The sequence below is a fragment of the Neopelma chrysocephalum genome, unplaced genomic scaffold, assembly GCF_003984885.1.
Source record: "Neopelma chrysocephalum unplaced genomic scaffold, ASM398488v2 Primary Assembly neopelma1_96845, whole genome shotgun sequence".
Classification (NCBI taxonomy): domain Eukaryota; kingdom Metazoa; phylum Chordata; class Aves; order Passeriformes; family Pipridae; genus Neopelma; species Neopelma chrysocephalum.
In genome coordinates, this window is record NW_020925488.1 from 238,410 (window position 1) to 258,997 (window position 20,588).

The 20,588-nt window shown below is 48.3% G+C and overlaps 1 protein-coding gene and 1 long non-coding RNA gene across 7 annotated transcripts in view; one reads left to right on the forward strand and one right to left on the reverse strand.

Annotated features, from left to right (window-relative positions):
• Positions 1-75: 75 nt before the first annotated feature.
• LOC113960734 lies at positions 76-19,838 on the forward strand. Its single transcript, XR_003532085.1, has 4 exons — positions 76-175; positions 1,351-1,534; positions 4,113-4,177; positions 18,876-19,838. It is a non-coding gene; the product is annotated as an uncharacterized LOC113960734 (long non-coding RNA).
• Positions 5,899-20,588, reverse strand: part of FAM219A (family with sequence similarity 219 member A) — a 95,653-nt gene continuing 80,963 nt past the window's right edge. For 4 of the 6 annotated variants that reach the window (XM_027670467.1, XM_027670465.1, XM_027670468.1 and 1 more), the window contains exons 4-6: positions 16,760-16,840; positions 16,343-16,397; positions 5,899-15,182 (exon numbers count right to left, since the gene is read on the reverse strand). In XM_027670467.1, the coding sequence (XP_027526268.1) occupies positions 15,024-15,182; positions 16,343-16,397; positions 16,760-16,840 (295 nt within the window). In that variant the 3' untranslated portion in view covers positions 5,899-15,023. The remainder of the gene's footprint in view (positions 15,183-16,342; positions 16,398-16,759; positions 16,841-20,588) is intronic. The other 2 variants (XM_027670466.1, XM_027670464.1) reach the window with 1 other exon arrangement.

Here is a 20,588-nt window from a genome sequence, read left to right on the forward strand (position 1 = left end):
CGCGGGGCTGAGCGCGGTGTTCCGGGGTTGGGCGCTCCCCGCCCCGCCCCGGCTCCCGCCCCGGACCGGCCCCCGGACCGGCGCTCCCCGATGGGAGATGTAGTTCGGCCCCGGCGGGGCTGCTCCGGGGGGGATGGAGCCGCTGGGGATGCCCGGGGGACGCGTGACGATGCGGGTACCCCTGGGGCTGGGATGGGGGACCTCGGGGTTTGGCGCTGGCAGGGCTGTGCCAGGATGCTTTTGGGTCAGGAGGGGGGTTTTTATGAGATGCTTCGGGGCCAGGACAGGGTTTTAATGGGATGCCTTGAGGCTGGGACGGGGTTCTAATGGGATGCTTTTGGGCTGTGCTGGGCTCTTCATGTGATGCTTTGGGGCTGGGATGGGCTTTGCATGAGTGCTTTTGGGCCGGGTCATGCTTTTCACGGGATGCTCTTTCATGGGATGAGGTTTTCATGGGGTTTTCCCTGCCCCGGAAGGATTGGGGTGCTGCTTGGTGTGGGCACAGCATGACAACCGTGCTGCCCCACTGGAATGTGGGTTCCCAGATGGCTCTGTGCTGGAGCATCCCCCCCACCGTGAGGACTGCAGTGCTGTGGGTTTATAATCAGCGGAACACTTGTGTGATGTTGCCCCCTGGCACTGTGCTCTCAGATCATAGTCAGAGAAGGGCATTTCATGCCTTCATTAATTATGTGCTGCTTTCAAGTCCCCCTCCTTATTTAGCCTGTGTCTGTGCTCAGTATCCCAGATGGATGGCAGCTCTTCCTGGATAACTTGCCAAAAGCAAGCACGTCCTCAGCAGCCCAGCACGAAGCTGACAAACATGGGTGTCAATGACTGCTTCTATTTTTGGCTGTGTTACTATGCTCTGAGAGCTTTCCCTGGTGTGCTTTCTTGATCTCCAGCTTGTGCGTGGTGGCAAGGTACCAGACCCTGAGGGTTCTTAAAGTGCCCACCAAGCCAGCAGTTGCTGAAGTTTCTTCCCCCTTACCGGGAACTTCCCCAACCTGTGGGAAAGGGTCTGAGGGGAACTGGTGCAAGCCAGTTCTAATGGAAGCCCATATTTGCCCTTTACCAGTGCCATGGGGCAGAATAAGCCTCTGAGATAAACTAACGCTCCTTGGCATTACCAGGAGACCATTTCCAGCAGGTCTCCCTCCCTGCAAACATCCTCTCTCTCTTTTATGGTCATTTCCCTAAAATCTTCTTTCCCAGAGCCATGCCAATCCAGGAAAGTACTCCTGTTTCTAAGTGGAGGGAGACCTTGAGAAACTTCTCTCTGAGGCTCAGGCATAGGGAAATCTATGAGAAACCCAGTGCTCCCTGTTTATTCTCATTGTTTGGTTTTAGTTTCAGATCTCTGGAATTTAAAGCCAATCACATGTTTTCTGCAAACCCTCACACCTAATTTTGGCCTATGGGGGGTTAATGCAGTAGCAGAGTGATGACTGTGCTGGCTGGGCAGCCTCCCTTCTGCCCTTGCTGCTTCCCCAGGGCTGAAAAAAGCTGCCTTGGCAACAGAGACATCCTAAAGGTAAACATGTGGGGATTAAAAGGTGCTTGTTGGGACCTGCAGTGGGTGAAGGACAGGGATAATTACTGCATAACGAACAGCGTGACCAGGGAACAGGTTCTTGATAAGTAAAGCACACAATGACAACAGAAAATACAAGAGCAGCACAAGAAACACTGATGAGGTCTGTGAGGATGATAAGCCACATGCATCCTGGCTCAGGGATGTCAGCAGGATTTCAGGGGTCGTACAGTTCCAAGGATGGCCGGGTGAGACCAGGCATAGCATCATCTGTCCTGGCAGGTAAATCTGGCAACTGGTTCTCTGCGGGTGGTAACAACATTCTCCACAGCCCAGCACTGCAGTGGCCTGCCCTGATCAGGTTCACTCACCCTGTGAGATGGAGGTGTGAGGGCTGCATCGCTGCCTGTGTGGGCACCACGGTGGGACCTGCAACCCCTTGGCATCTGCAGTCTGACCCATCCTAGGCAGGTGGGTTTTGGGGGATACAGCTTGGGCATGCTGTGCAGAAAGGTCTCCAACCTCGCCTCCTGCAAGGAGCAATGCCAGCCTTGTGCTCCAGAGCTCGAGGTGCTGGTAGCACCTGAGGCAGCTCCAGTTTGGGGGGTCTAGCAGGGCTGGACTCCACCTTGGGCAGAAGGGGGAGGTGAGAGGAGTGCTTATTCCAGGCTATGTGGTTGTAGGGACCTGTTGTCCAGGTGATGTATTTGCCCTTATTGACAAAAACTGTGTTGTGCTGTGTAATGCAAAAGCGACAGACAGGGGTGCCCTGTGGTCCTGGGGCAAGGGGGGATGTCCAGAGAGTCCCAACTGTTCCCCCACTCTGTGAAAGACAATGCCACAGGGTGAGGGGACATGTCAGGGGTGCTGATCCCGAGGTTCTTGTCAAGGATCTGTCATGGAGGTGACACACACCACTTGCAGATCGTTGGCCACTTGTCCCTGCCTGTGCAGCCCTTGTCTCTGGGGGATATGGGGCTCCTGGAGAGTATCCCCAAGGCAGCACCTACCACCAGAGGGTATTTATGGGATACCAGGGGACAAAACATTAGGGATCAGCAGACATCCCTGGGACAGGAACAGTCTCAGTCCAGGGAGGGAGATGGGTGGCCATGGCAAAGCTGCAAGTGCAGATACTGAGGGAACATCCCTTTGCCGCTGGAAGTGGGACACAGGATGCAAAAGGAGGATAAACAGAGCCACTGCCAGCATCCTCAGCCTCCTGACCCCATGGAGACGTGCCCTGTGTGACTCAGGGGGACAGCTGGCACCTCAGCAGTACCTTCAGACCTGCCCAGCCAATACTTCTTGAGCCAGTAAGCAGCAGGGTGATGGTGTTGCTGTAGTATTCCTGCATTGCCACCTCTGTCAAATGCTTGGTCTGACCTTGGCTCGATGGATTTTGTAACAGGGGCGTTGTTAATCCCTACAGACAGCAGGGAGTGGGAAGAGACACCCAAGCCATGTGGCAGCATCTGTCTTCACGGCCATCGGGACACACGGTGAAGCCGATTATCAGGCAGGATCTAATGCTGGAAATGCAGCTGTACATCTGACACCAAGCCTCCCTTACAGCGGGTGGGCCTGGGGCTCATTGCAGCACCATGATCCTCTCTCCAGGCTCCCTGCTCACCCAAAACTAGGGGACGAAGGATGGCTGGGCATCACTGGCTCCTCACCCCCTGCAGCCAGGGTGGGCAAAGGCATGTGGGCACTTTGCCTTAGTGGGAGATGGGAGTGAGTGCACTGGGAATGGGGCCAGCACAGGTGGGGAGTTACACAACCAAACCAATGTCCTACAGCTGGCAAGGCCAGAGAGGGCTGGGTCTCGTGGGGCAGAGGGGTGCCCTGGTTGGTAGCGTGCTCCATTTCTGTCCCTGCACAGCAGTGACATCCGTCTCTGTGCCCTCTGCTCGCTCCCTCATTATAATGCACATGCTAACGAGGCTGTGGGAGATGAGACGGTTTGCAGCGAGCTTTGTCTCAGTGCCTGCGACCTTCTTAGCCCTCGTGGGGAAAGCTGTGTCCCACAGACACACACACACTGACACCTCGGCTCAGGGATCTCTCTTCCTCCAGGACCAGGGCTGGGAGGGGTATTTTGGGGCTCAGATCTTTCCCGAGCCCTTCACACGGTCCCCCTGTCATGGGAGGCCCCTCATCGGAACTGATCTGAGCCTGAGAGCTGTGTTGGAGCAGCTCTCAGAGCCACCCTGTCTGCCTCCCCCTCATCACCATGTCACACAGCAGCCCTGGTCTAAGCCCTGCCTCAGTTTCCCTTTCCTCAGCAGATCCTGCTTCCAAACCTGTGCACTCCAAAACCTACTGATGGACAGGGCTGATGTGTGAGAGCTCTTCCTGGTGACTGCCAGCCCTGAGAGCCCAAAGCCACTGCAGGATGGAGCTCCAGGGGACAAGAAGTTGGCAAGCAGTGGCCGTGAGCTGTAAACGCTTCCTAATCAGGAAGCAATTCCCCCCTGTGCCGCCCCCCTGCAGCAGCAGTTGGGTAGGGGTAGAAACCCTGAAGTTTTCTCCTCCTGCAGCATTTATGTGTATTGCAAACTTATTCTCTTTCCAGAGCTGCTGTGGAGCCTGCTCTTGGATGGTCTTTCTGACAAAGCACAGCAGGCAGCAGGAGCTGATGTAAGTGCTGATGGGGGCCTTGTGTTTTTTGGATAAGAGTTACATGTTGCTGCAGCCTGCTGGGACAGGGGTGGGCCTGGGGACTTGCAGCCCACACAGGAAGGGGAACGGGGCTGGTGCCACTGCTCTGCCAGCCCCGGGGTGGTGCTTATGTGATTGGTGATGCCATAGAATGGGAGCAGGTGGATTTGGTGGCCTTCTGTCAGCCCCATAGCTATACTCCAGTTCCAGCCTAGGGCAGAGCAATTTCTGCCTGCATCACTCCTGGGCTGCACCCTCCCGGTTTCATCCTGGCTCCCAGCTTCCTCCCCTCCTGCAGGCAACTACCTAACAATGGTAGGAAACAGTTTCAGCTGGTCCTAGTCAAGATAATTTTATTTTGGGAGGTGCAGAAGTGATTGTGGTTTTTCCAGCCCCTTTCTCCTGTTATTTCCTCGGAAATCTTGCATCAATCCAGCTGCAGGCAAAGAGCCCCACACCAGTGCAGCCAGTGCCCACAGCACAGCACCAGGAACAGCTGCCCCAGCCTCTGTGGTAGCCAGAGGAATTATGATCTGCTCTGCCTCCCCTTTTTAATTAGAAGCTGGATTTAGGTGATCCTGTGTGGCTTGTTTGCTCTTCCATTCTGAGTAATGGGCTCTGCAGTCAGCGTGAGAGATCCTCATCCATCTCAGTGCAGAGAGCCAGCTGGATTATGCCAGGGAGGGATTTGCATGCGCTGGGTTTGCTTTTCCTGGAGCTGGGGAGTTGAGCAGAATCCCTGCCCCTGCAGGGACAGGGACAGGCCAAGCCCTGCTCTGGCCTGGCTTGTCATGCAGTGCTGACGCAGAGCCCTGCTCTGCTCCCAGTTCCAGCTCCTCTGCTGCCGTGTTTTCGGAGATGACTGGTGCAGACCCAAGCCTGTCTTGGCAGGGTGGATGCCAACCTGTGCCCCTGAAGGGCTGCAGACCCTGCTTGGTTTGCTGCTGGCAACAGTGGGGTCTGGCAGCCCATGGTACCTCAGTGGCTCCAGGCAAACGTGAAAATGTGCTGTTAGAAATGAAGAAAACAAGTGGCTCCTGATTTTTACACCCCACTGGACTCTGTTGAGGTTTAGGCTCTTCATCAGCCCCATCCTCTCCTGGGAATCAGTGGGAGGCTGTGAGGGAAGGGTGAAGCACCCCAGGACACAGGTCTGGGGAACACTGCTCTGCAGAGAGGTGGAGTCCAAGCCTCTCAGTTGTGGGGGGACTAATCCTACACCAGACTCAATGCCAGCGTGAACCACTGGACCCCATGGCTGTCCCCTGTCCCTGGTGGTTCATCTGTTTTCCAGCTGCTGGTGCTCTAAAATCAGTGCTTGGCTCCTGTGCCAACAGCTTTGAGGGGCAGAAGGGCTGGAGAAAACGTTATTTCATCCATTGATGTTGTACAGATGCAGAGTTTCTTTCTGCTTGTTGCAGACCAGATATAGGGGCTGGGTCCAGCCTTGTGTGCCTTCCCACTGCTTTGGGGACAAGTGTGGGTGGGGGGCTGGCCAGTTCCTAAATATTTACTTCTGCCATACAGCACAGCTCCACACCAGTTGCTGTTTCTGGGCACAAGCAGGCTGGTATTAGCCATGGGATGAAGGCTGCACCCCTGATTTCAGTATCTGTGACTGCTGGAGGCTCAGAGGAGATGGCACAGCTCACATCCTCTTGCCTCAGTTCTCTCCAATGAAAAAAAGGCTGGCAGGCTCATTTTCATATGTATGCTTTTTAATATCATTAATTCCGTTACACTACACACAACCAGTAACAATGATAAATACTGCAATGGAAATGTTAAAAAATATATTATACATGTTTCATGTTTTTGAAAAAAAAACCACCCACATTTTAAATAAATTAATGCATAAACTGATGGTAGAAAAGAGAAAACCCAAAACAAACCACAACACAACTGATCTGTTTAAGGCAATACTCTACACAGACGGGAACAAAAGTACAATAGTGTGCTACATGATCTGATCAGGAAAAAAAGAAAAAAAAGAAAACCCATACAAGATGCAGATTGATGCTTTGGGAGTGAAAAAACTCCCAAAACCAGATAATAAAACCAATGGCCAAGTTAAGTGCAGCATTAATACACTCTGCATGTCAAATGATTAGCAGGTTCCTAACAAGGACTAAGGTCAAGCTACAACAAATTTATTTTCCTAATTAAAAGGTTATTAAGGTCAAACCCTACATTTAACTCTATTTGCATTTGGCTGTTTCAGCTATGTTTCACTATATGCAAGGACAGCCAGAAATTCATCTCCTGCTCTTGAGATTAACACAAAGGTCGGGAGGTCTCTCCTCCTGAAATGTATTTCCATTAAATAAATCCAAAAAGGATCTTGCTTTTGGTGACCCTGAAATGCCTCTGGACACCTCCTCCCCTGGGTTGCCAGGCACCACACGGGGAATGGAGACCTGGAAAGCATTTGCTTAGGTTGAGTTTTTTTTCCATGCTGAGGACACAAAATGGGAGTGCAGATTTGATCCAGACTTGGAGGAGTGCTGTTTTTCTGTCTGCCAGAAATGTCCATCTGGAGCCTGTTGAAAGTACTTTGCCAGCATGGGAGAAACTCATCCTGTATCCAGGCTCTGGATACAGCCACAACATTTGCTGTTAAGGTTGGTGCAAAGCTCCACACCTGCCTGGACAGCCAATGAACCCCAATTATTAATGCAGTCCAGAACTTGGCCACTGGAAGATGGACAATAATCATAATGCCAAAATATCCCCTTCTCCCTCAAAAAAGAAAAGAAAAGGGACAGTAGCCACTTTCTGCCAACTTTCCCAGGTGGATCCCTATTAGCTGCCACCCATGCAAGACTGGCAGTGCCAGATCTCACCAGCATTAACCCAGTACATTCCCAGTAAGGTGCATGTCTGCAAGGTGCTGCTGGGGGCAAAGAAGCTTCTTGGGACACGGTCACAGCCTCCTGTACTGCCCTGCTAGAGTGTGTGGGAAGGAAGCCATGGTACACAAGGAAAGAAACCCAAGTGGAATTACTAGACCGGTGCAGGCCAACGACTGTCCACACTGCCTTGGGTTCAGGTGGGAAAGGGGGATGCAGAACTGGGCTGAGAATCACTTTGGTGCAACTGCCTCTGATGCTCATCACTAGTGCATGGGGCGGTGGGAGGAAAGGTGATGGCTGCTTTGAGAAAAGGGGAGTGGAAGGACGTGTGTGCAATATAACAAGGCTTGCAATTCTAGCACTAACCACCAGACACGGATACCGAAGATTACCTGTGACAACTAGCTATCCTTCTACTGCTGCTGATCCTTCCCCCACTTACTGATCTGATTCTGCTTCAGTTTGGGAAGCCATGGCTGTTTGGCATGATGTCCAGTGCCGACTCTCCCATTCCAGTCCTTACCCTGCCATGGGGTGATTCTGCTATAGGTTGTACAGTGAGGTCTGGAAATCACGTTAGGCACAGACCAGCTCTGCACAACAGGTAGCACCTGCTTTCAGACCCTTCAGAAAGCTATTCAATGGCAGCTCATTTCCTTTATTAAACTGAAGGTTCAATGACCCCTGTGGAAAGAGTAAAAATGGTTTAAAAAGTGCAAAAAGGGAGTGTGCGTGTAGAAATTCTGAATTGTCTCCACAAGAGTCTTTCTCCTGGCAAAACTATAGCCCTACCAGTGTGTCTCACAGCCCCTGTCCCAGTGCAGCAAGAACAGAGCCAGCAGGGTTCCCACTGGCACCTCTGCTGCAGGTCTCCAGCCTGCACCAGGAGCACCTGGGCTGGCAGGTCTGGGACCTGGTGTGTGGGCCCCAGACCTCCCACAGCACTGATTCTGGGAGGGTGAAGGCCAGCTTGGCTGGCTGGATCTCACCACTTGCCTGATGAACCCTCACCCTCACAGCCATCAGGTGGATGAAGAGGAATCCCAACCTGCTGTCTGGCTCACAGCCCACCCTGTTCACTGGATTTTCTGCTGGTCTGAAGTTTGCTTGGCGTTTGTATCAGGACACACACAGCTACAAGCCAAACACAGCTGCTACAGCAGCTTTTCCATACAAAGAAACTGAGCAAAGAAACCTGTGGACTGGGGATGGAGAGAAAGGTGACAAAAACCAGAAGCTCTATCATGAAGAGTGCTTGACTGAGTTTTTCAGCTCTTTCCCTGTGTCTGTATTACATTTCTCAACAAACTGTCTGCCAAATCACAGAGGCTTGAGGAAGGTGGGCAACAAATGGAGTCACAGCTTATTTGGGTGGCAGAAGCAAGAAGACAGCCTAGGTGAAGAGCAGTGCTTCCCAGAGAGCTCACCTGAGACAGCTGGATGAGCAACCAGGGGAGAAATGCTGCTCTGGGAAAGTAAAAATCTCATCAGGTAACAGGACTTATCTCAGCATGGCTTTTGGGTGACCTTTTCTTTTCCTAGTGCCTGCTGTGCTGCTTTCCAGAGACATGTCTGAGACAGTCACATTTTAACGAGGTGTATTTTGTACTTTCCACTCCCTGATCCAATCCCACCACCTGTATCATGAATTTGTTACTATGGAAATGGCTCAACAGACCAGGTGCCATCAGTGAGGTGGGCACCTTCCACAAGCAAAGTCATCTTTTGTTGGAGCAGCTTTTTAGAGAAAGCAAAAGGCTCGAAGTCACCACAAGTGGCAAATGGGTCTGGGAAGCAATGGGAAAAGCTGCTCTCCACAGGCAGCCTGTCCTGCCAGCGTCCATGCTGCTCTGTGACATGTCTTGCTGCATGGCTGTGTGGGCCATGGTACTCTGCTACATGTAATTCCAGTTAGACCCAGCCTTTGCCTCCCCACCAGGCTGTCAAAGCAGCACTCAGCCAAGTAGCATTTAGCTGCTCTCATCCTGGGATTGCCAGCAATGTCAAGTGGGGCAAAGGAAGGGATGTAGCTGTAATTTTTTGGGAAGCAATGCTGCAGTTAAGCTGCATAATACAGGGAGTTAAGATATGGATGACAGCTCCTGTGAGAAACCTCTATTAATCTTCTGTAGGTAATTCCAGGTCACAAAGTCTCCCTCTATGCTACATTGCTGGCCCTTCTGCTTCAGAACTTGCATGGTTCTGTAACGGAGGTGGGTTTGTCTCATGAGATGTGGTTCAAGGTTTGGAGCAATCCCTCTCACCGCAGTCTCAAGAGGAAGTGACAAGGATGCCTAGAGCCTTAAAATGAAGACCCTTCCATGCCTTCCCAGCTAGCCCAGCTTCCCTGTGGCACTGCCCCTCTATGCAGATGTTTCTTTTGAACATGGAGCCCAAACTGGCTGAGCTGAGCAGCAGCCAGGTCACAAAGCCTACTGCATTCTAGGTAAGAGTGGCCAAATCCCACGTGGGTTTGAAGCGAGAAAGGAAAAGTAAAGGAGGAGCCCAGGCAAAACCACCAGTTTAATTGATGAGATGGTTGCTAAAAGCAAGAGCATGAAACTGCTGTTGGAATATCCCAAAAATGAGCCTTTCAATGCTCTGTTCCCCCTCATCAGTACTCGCCATCCCAACCTGCACTCCTAAATTCCTTAATTCTGCTATCAGTGGATGGTGCTGTTGGGCCAACAAATCTTCTTACATGTTCCCTCTGGCAGCAGGCAAACTGAGAGGCCAGTTGTGCAGGAGTCAGCTGCCAAATAACTAGAAAACACATCCTTGCCAAACATCTTCCTCCACAGTTGTTTAATATCTCCACTAACCTTCACCCTGCTGCCTTCTGGCCCGTGTGAGCAACATCAGCAACTGGTAAACAGAGGGAAAGCAGGGTAGTACTCTGAAAACAGGAATTAAATTTCTACAGCATGGTATTTACATCCTGCTTGCAGACCTATCCTATCATTGGTGCCTGTCACACACTCAGCAAAGTCCATGCAGGGTGGTGGTCGCATCTTGGGAAGACAGGTTTCTCCCCCATGCTGCAGAAGGGAATGGACATTGAGAGGGGATGTGATTTGCCTGAGGTCAGAGCAAACACCAAGTGCCAGCAGCAGAAAGGGACCCCAGATCTCATTTCCATGCTCTCACAGTCCAGCAGACCCTCCAGGGTTGTATTTGGCTGCAGTGCCAGATCAGAGACATGGTGTTTCTGGTGTGTACATCTGAAAGTGAGCTTTGCTCCCTGCTGGCATCAACATGCACTGAGACAGATTAACTCAGACAACTGGGATCTGCTCTAGGCCAATATAGCACTTGGCAATCTTTCTAGTTACTTGTTTTCCTTTTCCTGTTGTTCCATCTGTTGCCTAGCTGGGTCCTTCCTTTCTTCAAAAGCATCTTCGTGTTTCTATTGAGTCACACACAGGGCACCGCACTTTTTAAGCCTCCTGCGTGCTCTGCACAGCTTGCAGGCCAGCCCAAGGACAGACTGTGCACGGGAAGGGAAGGATCCTGCTCAGGACTGCAGACACGTGTCTCAGCCAGCACACAGCTGAACACAACGGGCACCTCCTTTTGGGACAAGAGCTAGGGAGACAAACCAAAGGAGCCAAGTCCATTCTGTGCATGAGGAAGCTGTCTGAAGTCCCTTTCAAAGCCCATGCATCAGGCCCAATCACTGGCTTTTGCAGTCCCAAGGCATCTGCAGGCAGGACAGCCAGAAGAGCACCGCAGACCCAACGGCCAAGCGCACGTTAGGGGCAGACAAGCAACAATGTCAGATATGATCCTGTGACTCTTCCAAGGGTTGACTTCTGGATGTGTCTGATAAGACATCAAATGAGCCTTCAAAATGGTCACCTGGACGTCAGCCTCCTTTCAGCCAAAGTTTATTTATAAACACCAGAAAAGCAGACGACCACGCCATCTGAAGTCCTTCCTCAAAACTAGGAGGATGTTCTTCCTCACAAAGATGTCTGGAAATGTGGAGTTTGCAGACCAGAGAGACAGAGCAGAGTGCTGACACCCTGGAGTTCAAATCCAGCTCACATTAAAGGATATTATCTGATATTTTATCAGATTAACATCTGATAAAAGGAAAGGACTTGCTTAAACTCAGGTAATTTGGTGATTGACATTACATAAAATCCTAACAAAAATCCACTCTGGCTTTAAGAGGCATCAAATACAAATTCCTTTGTGGAGGCACCAGCATCAATATCCTTAAATCCTATTTTGATGGTAATTTTGATGGACAGTGATGCAGCATTTAATACTCCATGGTGTTCCTCCCTTGGGTTTTCGGTACACCTTTAGACTGAAAATGGGGTCAGAGAAGACCATCTCATTTGGTGCAAAGACTGGAACAAGGAACGATTCTCTTTCTTGCCTGTAATCTGCATGTTGGAGAATGCCCAGCAGCTCTGCAGATTTTAGGGCTTTAAAATGCTGCAATAGAGAGTCAGGGTCCATGTTCTTTCCTTTTGCCCTCTCCTGGCCATGGTGGCAGACACTGATCTAAGGAAAGCAGTGCCAGAATAGCCATGACATACACCTTCCCAGGAAGTCATCACAGCATAACCTCCAACAAGGGTTGCTTGAGCAGAGAGGTTGGACCAGATGATCCCACTGTGGTCCCTTCCAACCTTACCCATTCTGTGACCCTGTGATTTTGAGGGCATAAGGAAAACCTGCTGGTTTAAGCAAGGGTCTGAACACAACAAACCAGACAGAGGGAACCAGCCTAACCTGTAGTTAATACATACCAGTGGGCAGTACACCATATTCCATAATGAATCAACAAACATCCATAATCATAACCTGCTTAAGGGGCTGCAGTTCAGAAGCATTAGTGTTCAATTTTCTGTGATAGCCAGATGTGCATTGCCTTAATCCACTCAGCCTTTCTGATAATGACCCTACACAGGTAACTACTTATCCCCACCCTTTCTACTTTATTCCCCTAATAAAATATATGAACACAAAGCATAGAGAGGAGAAGCCAAAAAATTGCCATTTTATGGTCCTGTACTGTCATGCCAAAACAGCTATTTGTGCAACCAACTCCTTCTGTGCACAGGCAAAAACATGTGGCTTGTGCTTCAGTCTGTATTTGGAGGAAGCACCAGGTGTAACATTTGATTTCATCTCCCTCCCTCCCTAATGGGTTGTGCTAGAAGCAGATGCACATCACACAATGCAAAGGGCTGAAGGCAGTTGCAGGGTTGAGGAGTGCCTCAGGGCACATGGCAGGCAAAAAAACAGCAACAGGGGCAATAAAAGGACTTGATCACAGTGCCATGGGACAGTGGTTATCATAGAATCATTAAGGTTGGAAAAGACCTTCAAGATCATTGTGTCCAACAGTTAATGCAGCACTGCCAAGTCCACCACTAAATGAAGGTCTATCCCTTAGAGGAGAGGCCTTAACCCTGGGAAGTAACAGTGTCAGCAAGCCTCATTCTGTCCTAGACTGAACAGAACAAGTGCTCAGTTATGGCTGGACTCAATGATCTTAAGGGTCTTTTCCAGCCCAGATGACTGCATGATTCTATGATGGCAGCATGATGGAGACCTGTGGGACCTGCAGTCCTCCATGGCTGACTCAGGAAAGCAGATGACTTGTTGCTCTAGCAGGCACACTGACATGCTCTGAGCTCCTGAGCAAGGGCTGTGGGAAAGGCTGAGCGTGTGCCGCCTGGCTGGAAGGCACAGAGACTGACCCAGGAGGGTAAATGTGATGAAGACATTCCATGGTACCAGTGCTGAACTGCAGGATCAATGCAATGAAGACATTCCATGGTACCAATGATGAACTGCAAAGTCCCTCTTTAGAAGAGTTAAGATATAAAGAGCCTTGATCATGTCCTATAAGATTTGGTTTGACTACAGTGTTTCTATTAGGTTTTGACTACATTCCCCATTAAAAAAAACTCATTAAGGAATGTTATCCCCTTTTATTGTTCTCTCTACACAGCATTGGTAGAGTGCTTCCCCCACCTCCAGACAACTTGCTAACCTCAATCTGAGCTGTATTTTGGAAATATTCCCCTTAGCGCTACCAGGTGGTGAGAAAAGGAGGAATTCACTTGAGGAATTCACTATTCCTACAGGAGTGGGCAAGCTAACCAGCACTTCTGCATGAAGAGGCAGAGATGCCCAGTAAACAGCACCACTCAAGTCTTCTTTCTATGGCCTGGAGCCAGGATGGCAGCGTGCTGTTTTAGGGAGGGGAGATAAGCACAGCTTTAAAAGTTGCTAGTGAATAGTAAAGCCCAGGAATCTTGTGTACCTGCTCTTTCACTCATGGTGTGGATGGTATTGAGCTTTGCACTGCACAAAGTGAATCCCCAGTAATGTTAAACAAACCTTCTCCTAATCACGAATAGGACTTAAAGGTTCAGCTCACTTCATGCAGATTTCAGATGGAGGATGTGTCTCTTGTGGTGGAACTCAGGCTCTGCCTCATGACTCAGGAATTGTGATGGGAAGCTCAGAACTGCCCTCACATTTTCCATTCCCCAGGTTACAAAGCAAGTGACGACCCAAGGCAGGTAGTCCTTCCTCCTGATAGGGCAGGAAAACACACAGTTGTGCCTGTGGCAGAAGATTTCAACACTGAGAAAAATGTCAGCCCATTCCTTGCAGATGCTGAAGCCATCAGTGTAAGACTGGCCAGGGAGTGGACGCGTTTCCCAATTACAAAGTGATTTTGCATTCAAAACAATCTGCTGGTGAACTGGCAGCTCAGTCCAGCAATTTAATGTAACACCAGGTTTCCTGACTATTCCAGCACCAGATAAACACATCTGCTGTGACATGGGACAACTCTTAACACAGACCACCATATCTGGTTCACAAGTGGGCAGAGATGGGCTAAATTCTAGTTTCCTCTCATGGGTATTTTTCAGCTGAAGCTGTTCATAACCCTTCTGTTGCTGACAACTTCCCTGAAGTCCTTCACCACCACACAGATGACTTCAGCATTAATGAATCTCTCCCACAGGCACCAAGAGACATGGTATCAAGAGAATATCAAGAGTCAAGCACTGTTCAAATGCACTTCAACTACCTTCTACAGCACTGATGTTCAGACTGTACAGCTCTAGTCCTGTCTTGTGCAGGACTCATTTCTTCTTAGTTGAACAAAGTTTAAGATTTTTGGAAAGAGACGGGTTGCACAGGAATTAAGTATAGGCTGAAGTCAGAATATGTGACTGAACTGAACTCATGAGTATGATTGGTATTCCTGGGCAAGGAGTGAATCCCTGAAGTGCACAGATGGATTGCAGATTGAATCTGATGCATTTGTTTGGTGATAATTTAATGTGGCGCTAAGGGTAGATTGCATTGGCTTTGTGATGAAGCAGCTCTAGCTAGTACTGACTCACAGTGAAATGTCACCTATTTGTCCCTTTTGCGAGTGGATGAATTGTGTCATGCTAGTTCTGGCTAGCCTTGCCATAAGAAAGGATGCCCTGGTCCGTTCCCATTCCTGTGCCCCAGTTATAGTATCATTTTGGTTATGTAAATGAAACAGGTTTAGTGAATGAATTAAGAACTGACTTCCTCTCATTGGTAAAACATTTTGATACCTCCTACTCATGCTAATCTTGCAGATGGATTGGTTTCAGTGGGCAGGATCACCTGAAGCCCCACCTGACCCTTCCCATTCTGGAAAAGACACTTTACAAAATATCCCCAGTGCCTAAACTAATCAAGGAGGTATCTCTGGACCCCTCTGCATTCGCTCTCCAGACCAGTCAGTTCTGCCAGGCACTACCTGGCACTTTGAGCAACTTCTCTTTTGTTTAACCATAGTTTAAAATAACTTATCCACCAATCATAAAATGAATTTTTTGGTTTCTCCTGACTCCATGAACACAAAGAGGTGCACGTCCTACCATAGGAGGAAGCAATGGCTGTTAAGTTTTACAGTTATAGTGGAAAGCACTGATCACAGCCTGCCGGCCTCACTACTGGATGTGACAGGCGGTGGAGGAGGTGGCTTGGCAACACATGCAGGTGGGGTTGACCGATTTAGGGGGGATTAGGTCGAGGTCCTCGTCATCTGGGATCTCATCTAACCGGTACCCATCCTTTAGCAGCTGGATGTTCAAGTCTTGGTTGATCTGCTATAGACAAAGAGACAAACAGTCAAACACTTGAGACTTCTTACTTCTGGTGGTCAGAAGATCAAGGAGGTCCCTTATTCTGGGATATATTTCCCCATCATTAACAGCTGGTCCACTAATGAAACAGTCCCAATTTTTGACCACAGGTGAGGGGAGGGTTGCCTTCTGTACTGGCTTCTTCCAGGATAGGAATATCTAGAGTGAAATATGCTATTTTATTCTGCAAAATTTTTTCCCTTAAGACAAGCCCTCATTTAAAGTAATGTAACAATAATATTTACTGGCAGCTGGACAGTCCCCCATCTCAGTCTGGGGCACACTATAGCAGTTAAAAGATGGTAAAGTTTGGCTCTTTGTGATCTCAGATCCAAGTGCTGGATGAACAACACCTCGTCGGGGCACTGAGACGGCTCAGATCATCTGATTTAGTCCCTGCTCTTAGCTGTTTCCCTGTGCTTCAGGAGTATTTTGCCCAGAAAAGGATACAGGGGGGAAGAGTTCCCAGTGGCTTGTGTGCAGAATGGCTGCTCAGCACCCTGGATGTAAAATCAGGTCCTGCAGAAGCAGTAGCCAGAGGCTGAGCAACTAATTCATTAGAGTGTTTGGGAATATAATCAGAAACAATGTAGGATTAACAAGCCTGGGCTTCCTGCCTTTTCTCTTTGAAAGGGCAAGAGTTCACATCTGCAAGTCCTCCCTGGAATTTCTGCCTACTCCAAGTAAACACACACTGGGTGACCCTGACCACTCCAATAACTGGAAATCACAGCACACCCTCAGATCCTTTATTTGTGTCCTTGGCAACCATACAGTTGCTGAGCTGCTGTGACAGACAAGATGATGGTTTTGCACTGCATGGGCCAACACTTCAGGACTAAGCAAAACTGGGAAAAGTCTGAGTGAAGCCAAAGGTACCTGTGAAAACAGCTGATGGGCAGATCCCCATGCCATGGCAGTGTAGGTATGAAGCCAACTGGATCACAAGGAAGAAAGCAACATGACACAGTTTCTGCCATGGCCCCTTCCAGACTCACAGAGTCTATACCACCAGTAAATTGGTTGTGTAGCCATTTCTGGCAGTGCCAGGCCACTCTAAGCCATTTCTGGCTGCTCTATCATTTGCATTCATGGTAAGCATGCCAGGAGACAGTATAACTCACCTCAGCTGATGAGTATCCCGAGGAGGAATATCTGGACATATCAAAGTCATCATCACTGCAGGGAAGGACAAGATACAGCAAGAATGAAATAGTTAGATTAGACATGTATTCCCTGCTTAGCCGTATCTTTCTCGTGCCATGAAACTGTTCCTGAGGCACAGGGAAGTGACATCAAGGGAGCCTGTAGAGCAACTTTCATCTGTGACCCTCAGATCTTTCCATCACAGTGCTCTTTTACTCGCAGCTCTTTTGCCTTGTTCACACACACACGCCTGTCATGGCATAGGCCAAAGGGAACAGTGGAAGGAAGAGTGTGAGCAAGAGCAGTTTCAGCAGGAGTTGGCTCCAGTGCTGCCCTCTAGCATGAAAAATCAATTACACCAGCATGCATAATCACCTTTTTAACCCTTCACATACCTGTCCGTATCCAGGGCTACCAGTGGCTTCTCATCTGGACTCTGGTCTAGCGAAGAATAGCCCTTATTGGGAACGACGAGCCTGAAAGAATTAAATGTTGTCCATTAACCATACAGTAAAGCTCAGTAGCATACATTAGCTAGGGTGAAGTCCTATGATAGCTGGCTTTTCCCATGTCATCTCCTTACAAGCTCTCCCCTATTGGTGAAGATGTTCATATGGGTGCAATTCAGAGGAAGCAAGCTCTGTCTCTGGGTAGCTTAGAGTAGTTTCACAGGCACAAATGCTGGATGTGCCTTGGGAACATGCTCCTCCGTGGAAGAAAAAAACCCACTGGGACACTGCACTTCATGCTGCTGAACCTGTTTGGCTAGCCCTGCTTGTCATAGCAGATTGCTCCTTTTCGTGTTGTTTTCTTTTTCCTGGCAATGAGTACATGACACTAGCAATAAGTACCTTCCTAAGGCAGAGGCTCAGTGACCCTACTGTTCTATTATTGGAAACCAGGGATGTGATGTGGTCTTTCTGCCTGAGTCCCTATTGGGGCCCCCAGCAACACAACACTTCTGAGGTCTCAGTCCTAAATTTAGGAGTATTAGAAATATGAGCTGGTGGGTCCAGTGTGAGACCAGTCAGACTAGCACTTTTTAAATTTGTAAATTTTGTAATGAATTTCATTTAATCAATAGTGTTACAAAGGCTGAGGATGACTTTGCACCTTTAATTGTCTGAGAGAGTTTGTGAAATGGAATACAGGCTTCAGACCTTCTAGGATAAGGAAAATATGTTAATACAATGGTATCTACTTCACAACAGAGTTCTTTCATCCAAAACACTTCACAAATACTTTGGTTCATATTTAAAATGAGATTAACCAAACCAAGCAAATGAAATAAGATTCTTTGCTCAGTAGATAGGAACCATAAGAATGAAGAAAAGCTCCTCATTCCATGGGTTAACTGAGGTTTTCTCCCAAATGCTCTTTAACAACATACTGTGACACAAAATGATGCTTCACTGAGAGTTTGAGAAATAAAAATCTAAAGATGATAATCCATCTCATCCATGCTCCAACTGCTCTCTAACTTTCTGAAAGTGTTTTTTTGCTTCTGCTCAGAAAATTGCAGAAAGCCATTAACAGTTTTAGGAGTACAAGTCCTGGCAGGCACTGACGATTGGCAGGCTCAAAGAGAGTAAAATATATCAAATGTTATAACAAAGCAAATATATAGGTTCACAATTAGTTATATTTTCCTGCTTTGTTCATTGAAATGTAAATTAAATAAATTAATTTTAAAACTGATGCAGAATTTCCAACCTGCTGCACCAAGGGACTGGAGAAAATGCAATCCACTTGCAAAATTCAACAGCCCTTCTCAGAGCACTAGGGTAGTCCTTCTGCTCCTGAAGTATGTAGCCAGAAAGTCAAGAAGCAAAGATGTCTGGAACCGAAGCTGAGATCTGGCAGCAGTAGCTTGCCCATACAGATATCAGAAGTACTGATTTCCATTTTTGCTCTTCAGTTTTCCAGTCCCTGCTCCATATATATTCACTGACAGTTGCTATTATATCATCAGTGAACAAAACACTCTCAGGGGATCTAGCAGAAGAATCCTTTGTGGTGATATTTACTTGATGACAAAAAAAATCACTACATCTTTTTCTTGAGAAATGTCTTTTTCCTTAATAACACAGAACTTCAATTTTACTGCAGCAGACAAAAACTCTTATAATGTCTCTGCTCCTGATTTAAGTCTTTCCCTCACATTCTGATTGACCTTATTGTCACTTCTCACTGTCCTTGGAATAAAGTCAGGTAGCAGTGGTAGCTGCTTTCATCCACAGCTGTCCCAGTATGAGCTTCTTGTCTTGGTGGTTTTGCTCACTTAACATGAAACATGTTACAACGCAAATCCAAGTTTAGGTTATCCTGAGTGGACTGTAGCATCCAGCTGTGCCCAAGTGGTGTGGATGGTGTTGTGGGCTCTGCCTCTGCTCATAGGAAGTGTGCAGCATCACCTCAACCTTGTTCACATTTTATTTGCACTTAGGGAGACTGAGTGTGTTATAGATCCAGTTACTTTCACCCCTAAGGCTGGCTCTGTCCTTTTCCCAGGGAGAACCAAATGGTGAAGGCAACCTTGTACTAGAGGCTTGATGTCAGAAATCCATAGAAATAATACAGAATAACAGAGGCCTTGGGAAAGGAGGAAGAGGTGGAGAACTGGGAGAGACAGTGTGGTTTGCCTAGATGAAGGAAAACATATTTGATGAGAACAGCAGAACTGTTGAAAAGGGGGCAATGCCATTAGCTTGTTCTCCTGCAGAGACTAGAGGAAGCCAACAGCATACCTGGAAACTTGGAAATTTTGCGTAACCTGCAACTGTTATACTGCAACTGTTACACTGTGAAAAGCTGTTTTACCAATCTTGTGGCATTTCTGCCTTCCTTATGCTGCCCTGTCTGTGGCAAGACAGACTGAACCATTCTGAGGTGCTCAGACAAGTGGAATAAAACTGAGCTGGCTGCTTGAAAGCTTTCGTCAATAGGTGTCACTGCTCTGCTCTTCCCTTCTCAAATCTCTCCTCTTTCCATCGGCAGCTTGGAAACGACAACCTCTTCAAGGAGAAGTCACTAATTTTACAGGTAGGCATCCCATTTTCCCTCCCTTACCATCTTCCTCCACTAATTTCAGTGTTTCTAAAGCTCTCAATTAGCAAATCTGCAACCACTCCTCTTGGGATGCTAGTATGCAGCCTATGGCCAAAAGAAACCAAGCCTTTCCAGCTTTTATTTGGAAGACAAGGAGGAAGAGTGGGCATGGAAAAACCCAGTTGAGAACAGTTGCTGCATTTCTTGCTGCCATGAAGGGTCTGGCTCTACTATATGGTCTCAACGACCAAACACAGAGAGGAAGTAATGCAGGACATGCCATGAATATTGCAGAGGCTTACAAATAAAAGTTGATGAAGTCCTGGCATGATTTATGACTAGTATTTTGGGTTTTGGGAATTAATGTGAATAAGAAACCTCATCTCTCAGTTGCACTGTGTATAGACAACTCTGACCTGCAGCTCCTGTTCTACTTAAAATATGGTAATCCAGGCAATTTCCCCCTTCATCAGTAAACACCCAGCATTCAGCAGATTCTTCTGTCTTTTTAAGTGAGGACCTCCACTAAAAACTGCCACCTTTCTAGTAGCATGTAATCCTGCTAGATTAAAGCAGCATGTGGGCTCAGGGGCTTTCCTCCCTTCTGAATGTAGGTAAGTGGTATATTGGTGTACTGAAGTTTCAGTGGAAAAAAACTGAAATACTCTAAAAGAAAGTATTTATCAAGGAATGTCTTTGTTTACAGCAGTTTGTAGCACTGTCTGATAATATCATACAGAGATGTCCCAAAGCATCTCCAGTAAAGCATGACCATGCTGTTCCAAGGGCGGAGGAGGTCAATAGCAAGGCACAGAGAGACAGATTATTTACAAGCCTTCATTAAATCAGTCAGTGTGGGGAAGGGGTCACCATCAAAAAGGAGCAGTGGAACTACTGTGATAAAAGCAGTCAAGGCAGAACTAAGCTCTAAGCTAGTTTGTGTTACATGAAGCAGCTCTGTACCTCTCCCACTGGCAGGATTAGGTGTTACATGAGACTACCCAGAACCTGCAAGACAGCCCTATCAAACCCCTGATTTCAACTAGGATGGGCTGCCTCAGCCTTCTACAGTCTGCACTGTCCCTGGTCCTGGGCTCAGCTGTCCCTGCATCTTCCCAGGGCAGGCAATGCAACACAGCACAGGGAACTTGGGCCTGCCAGCTCCGGGAAGGGCCA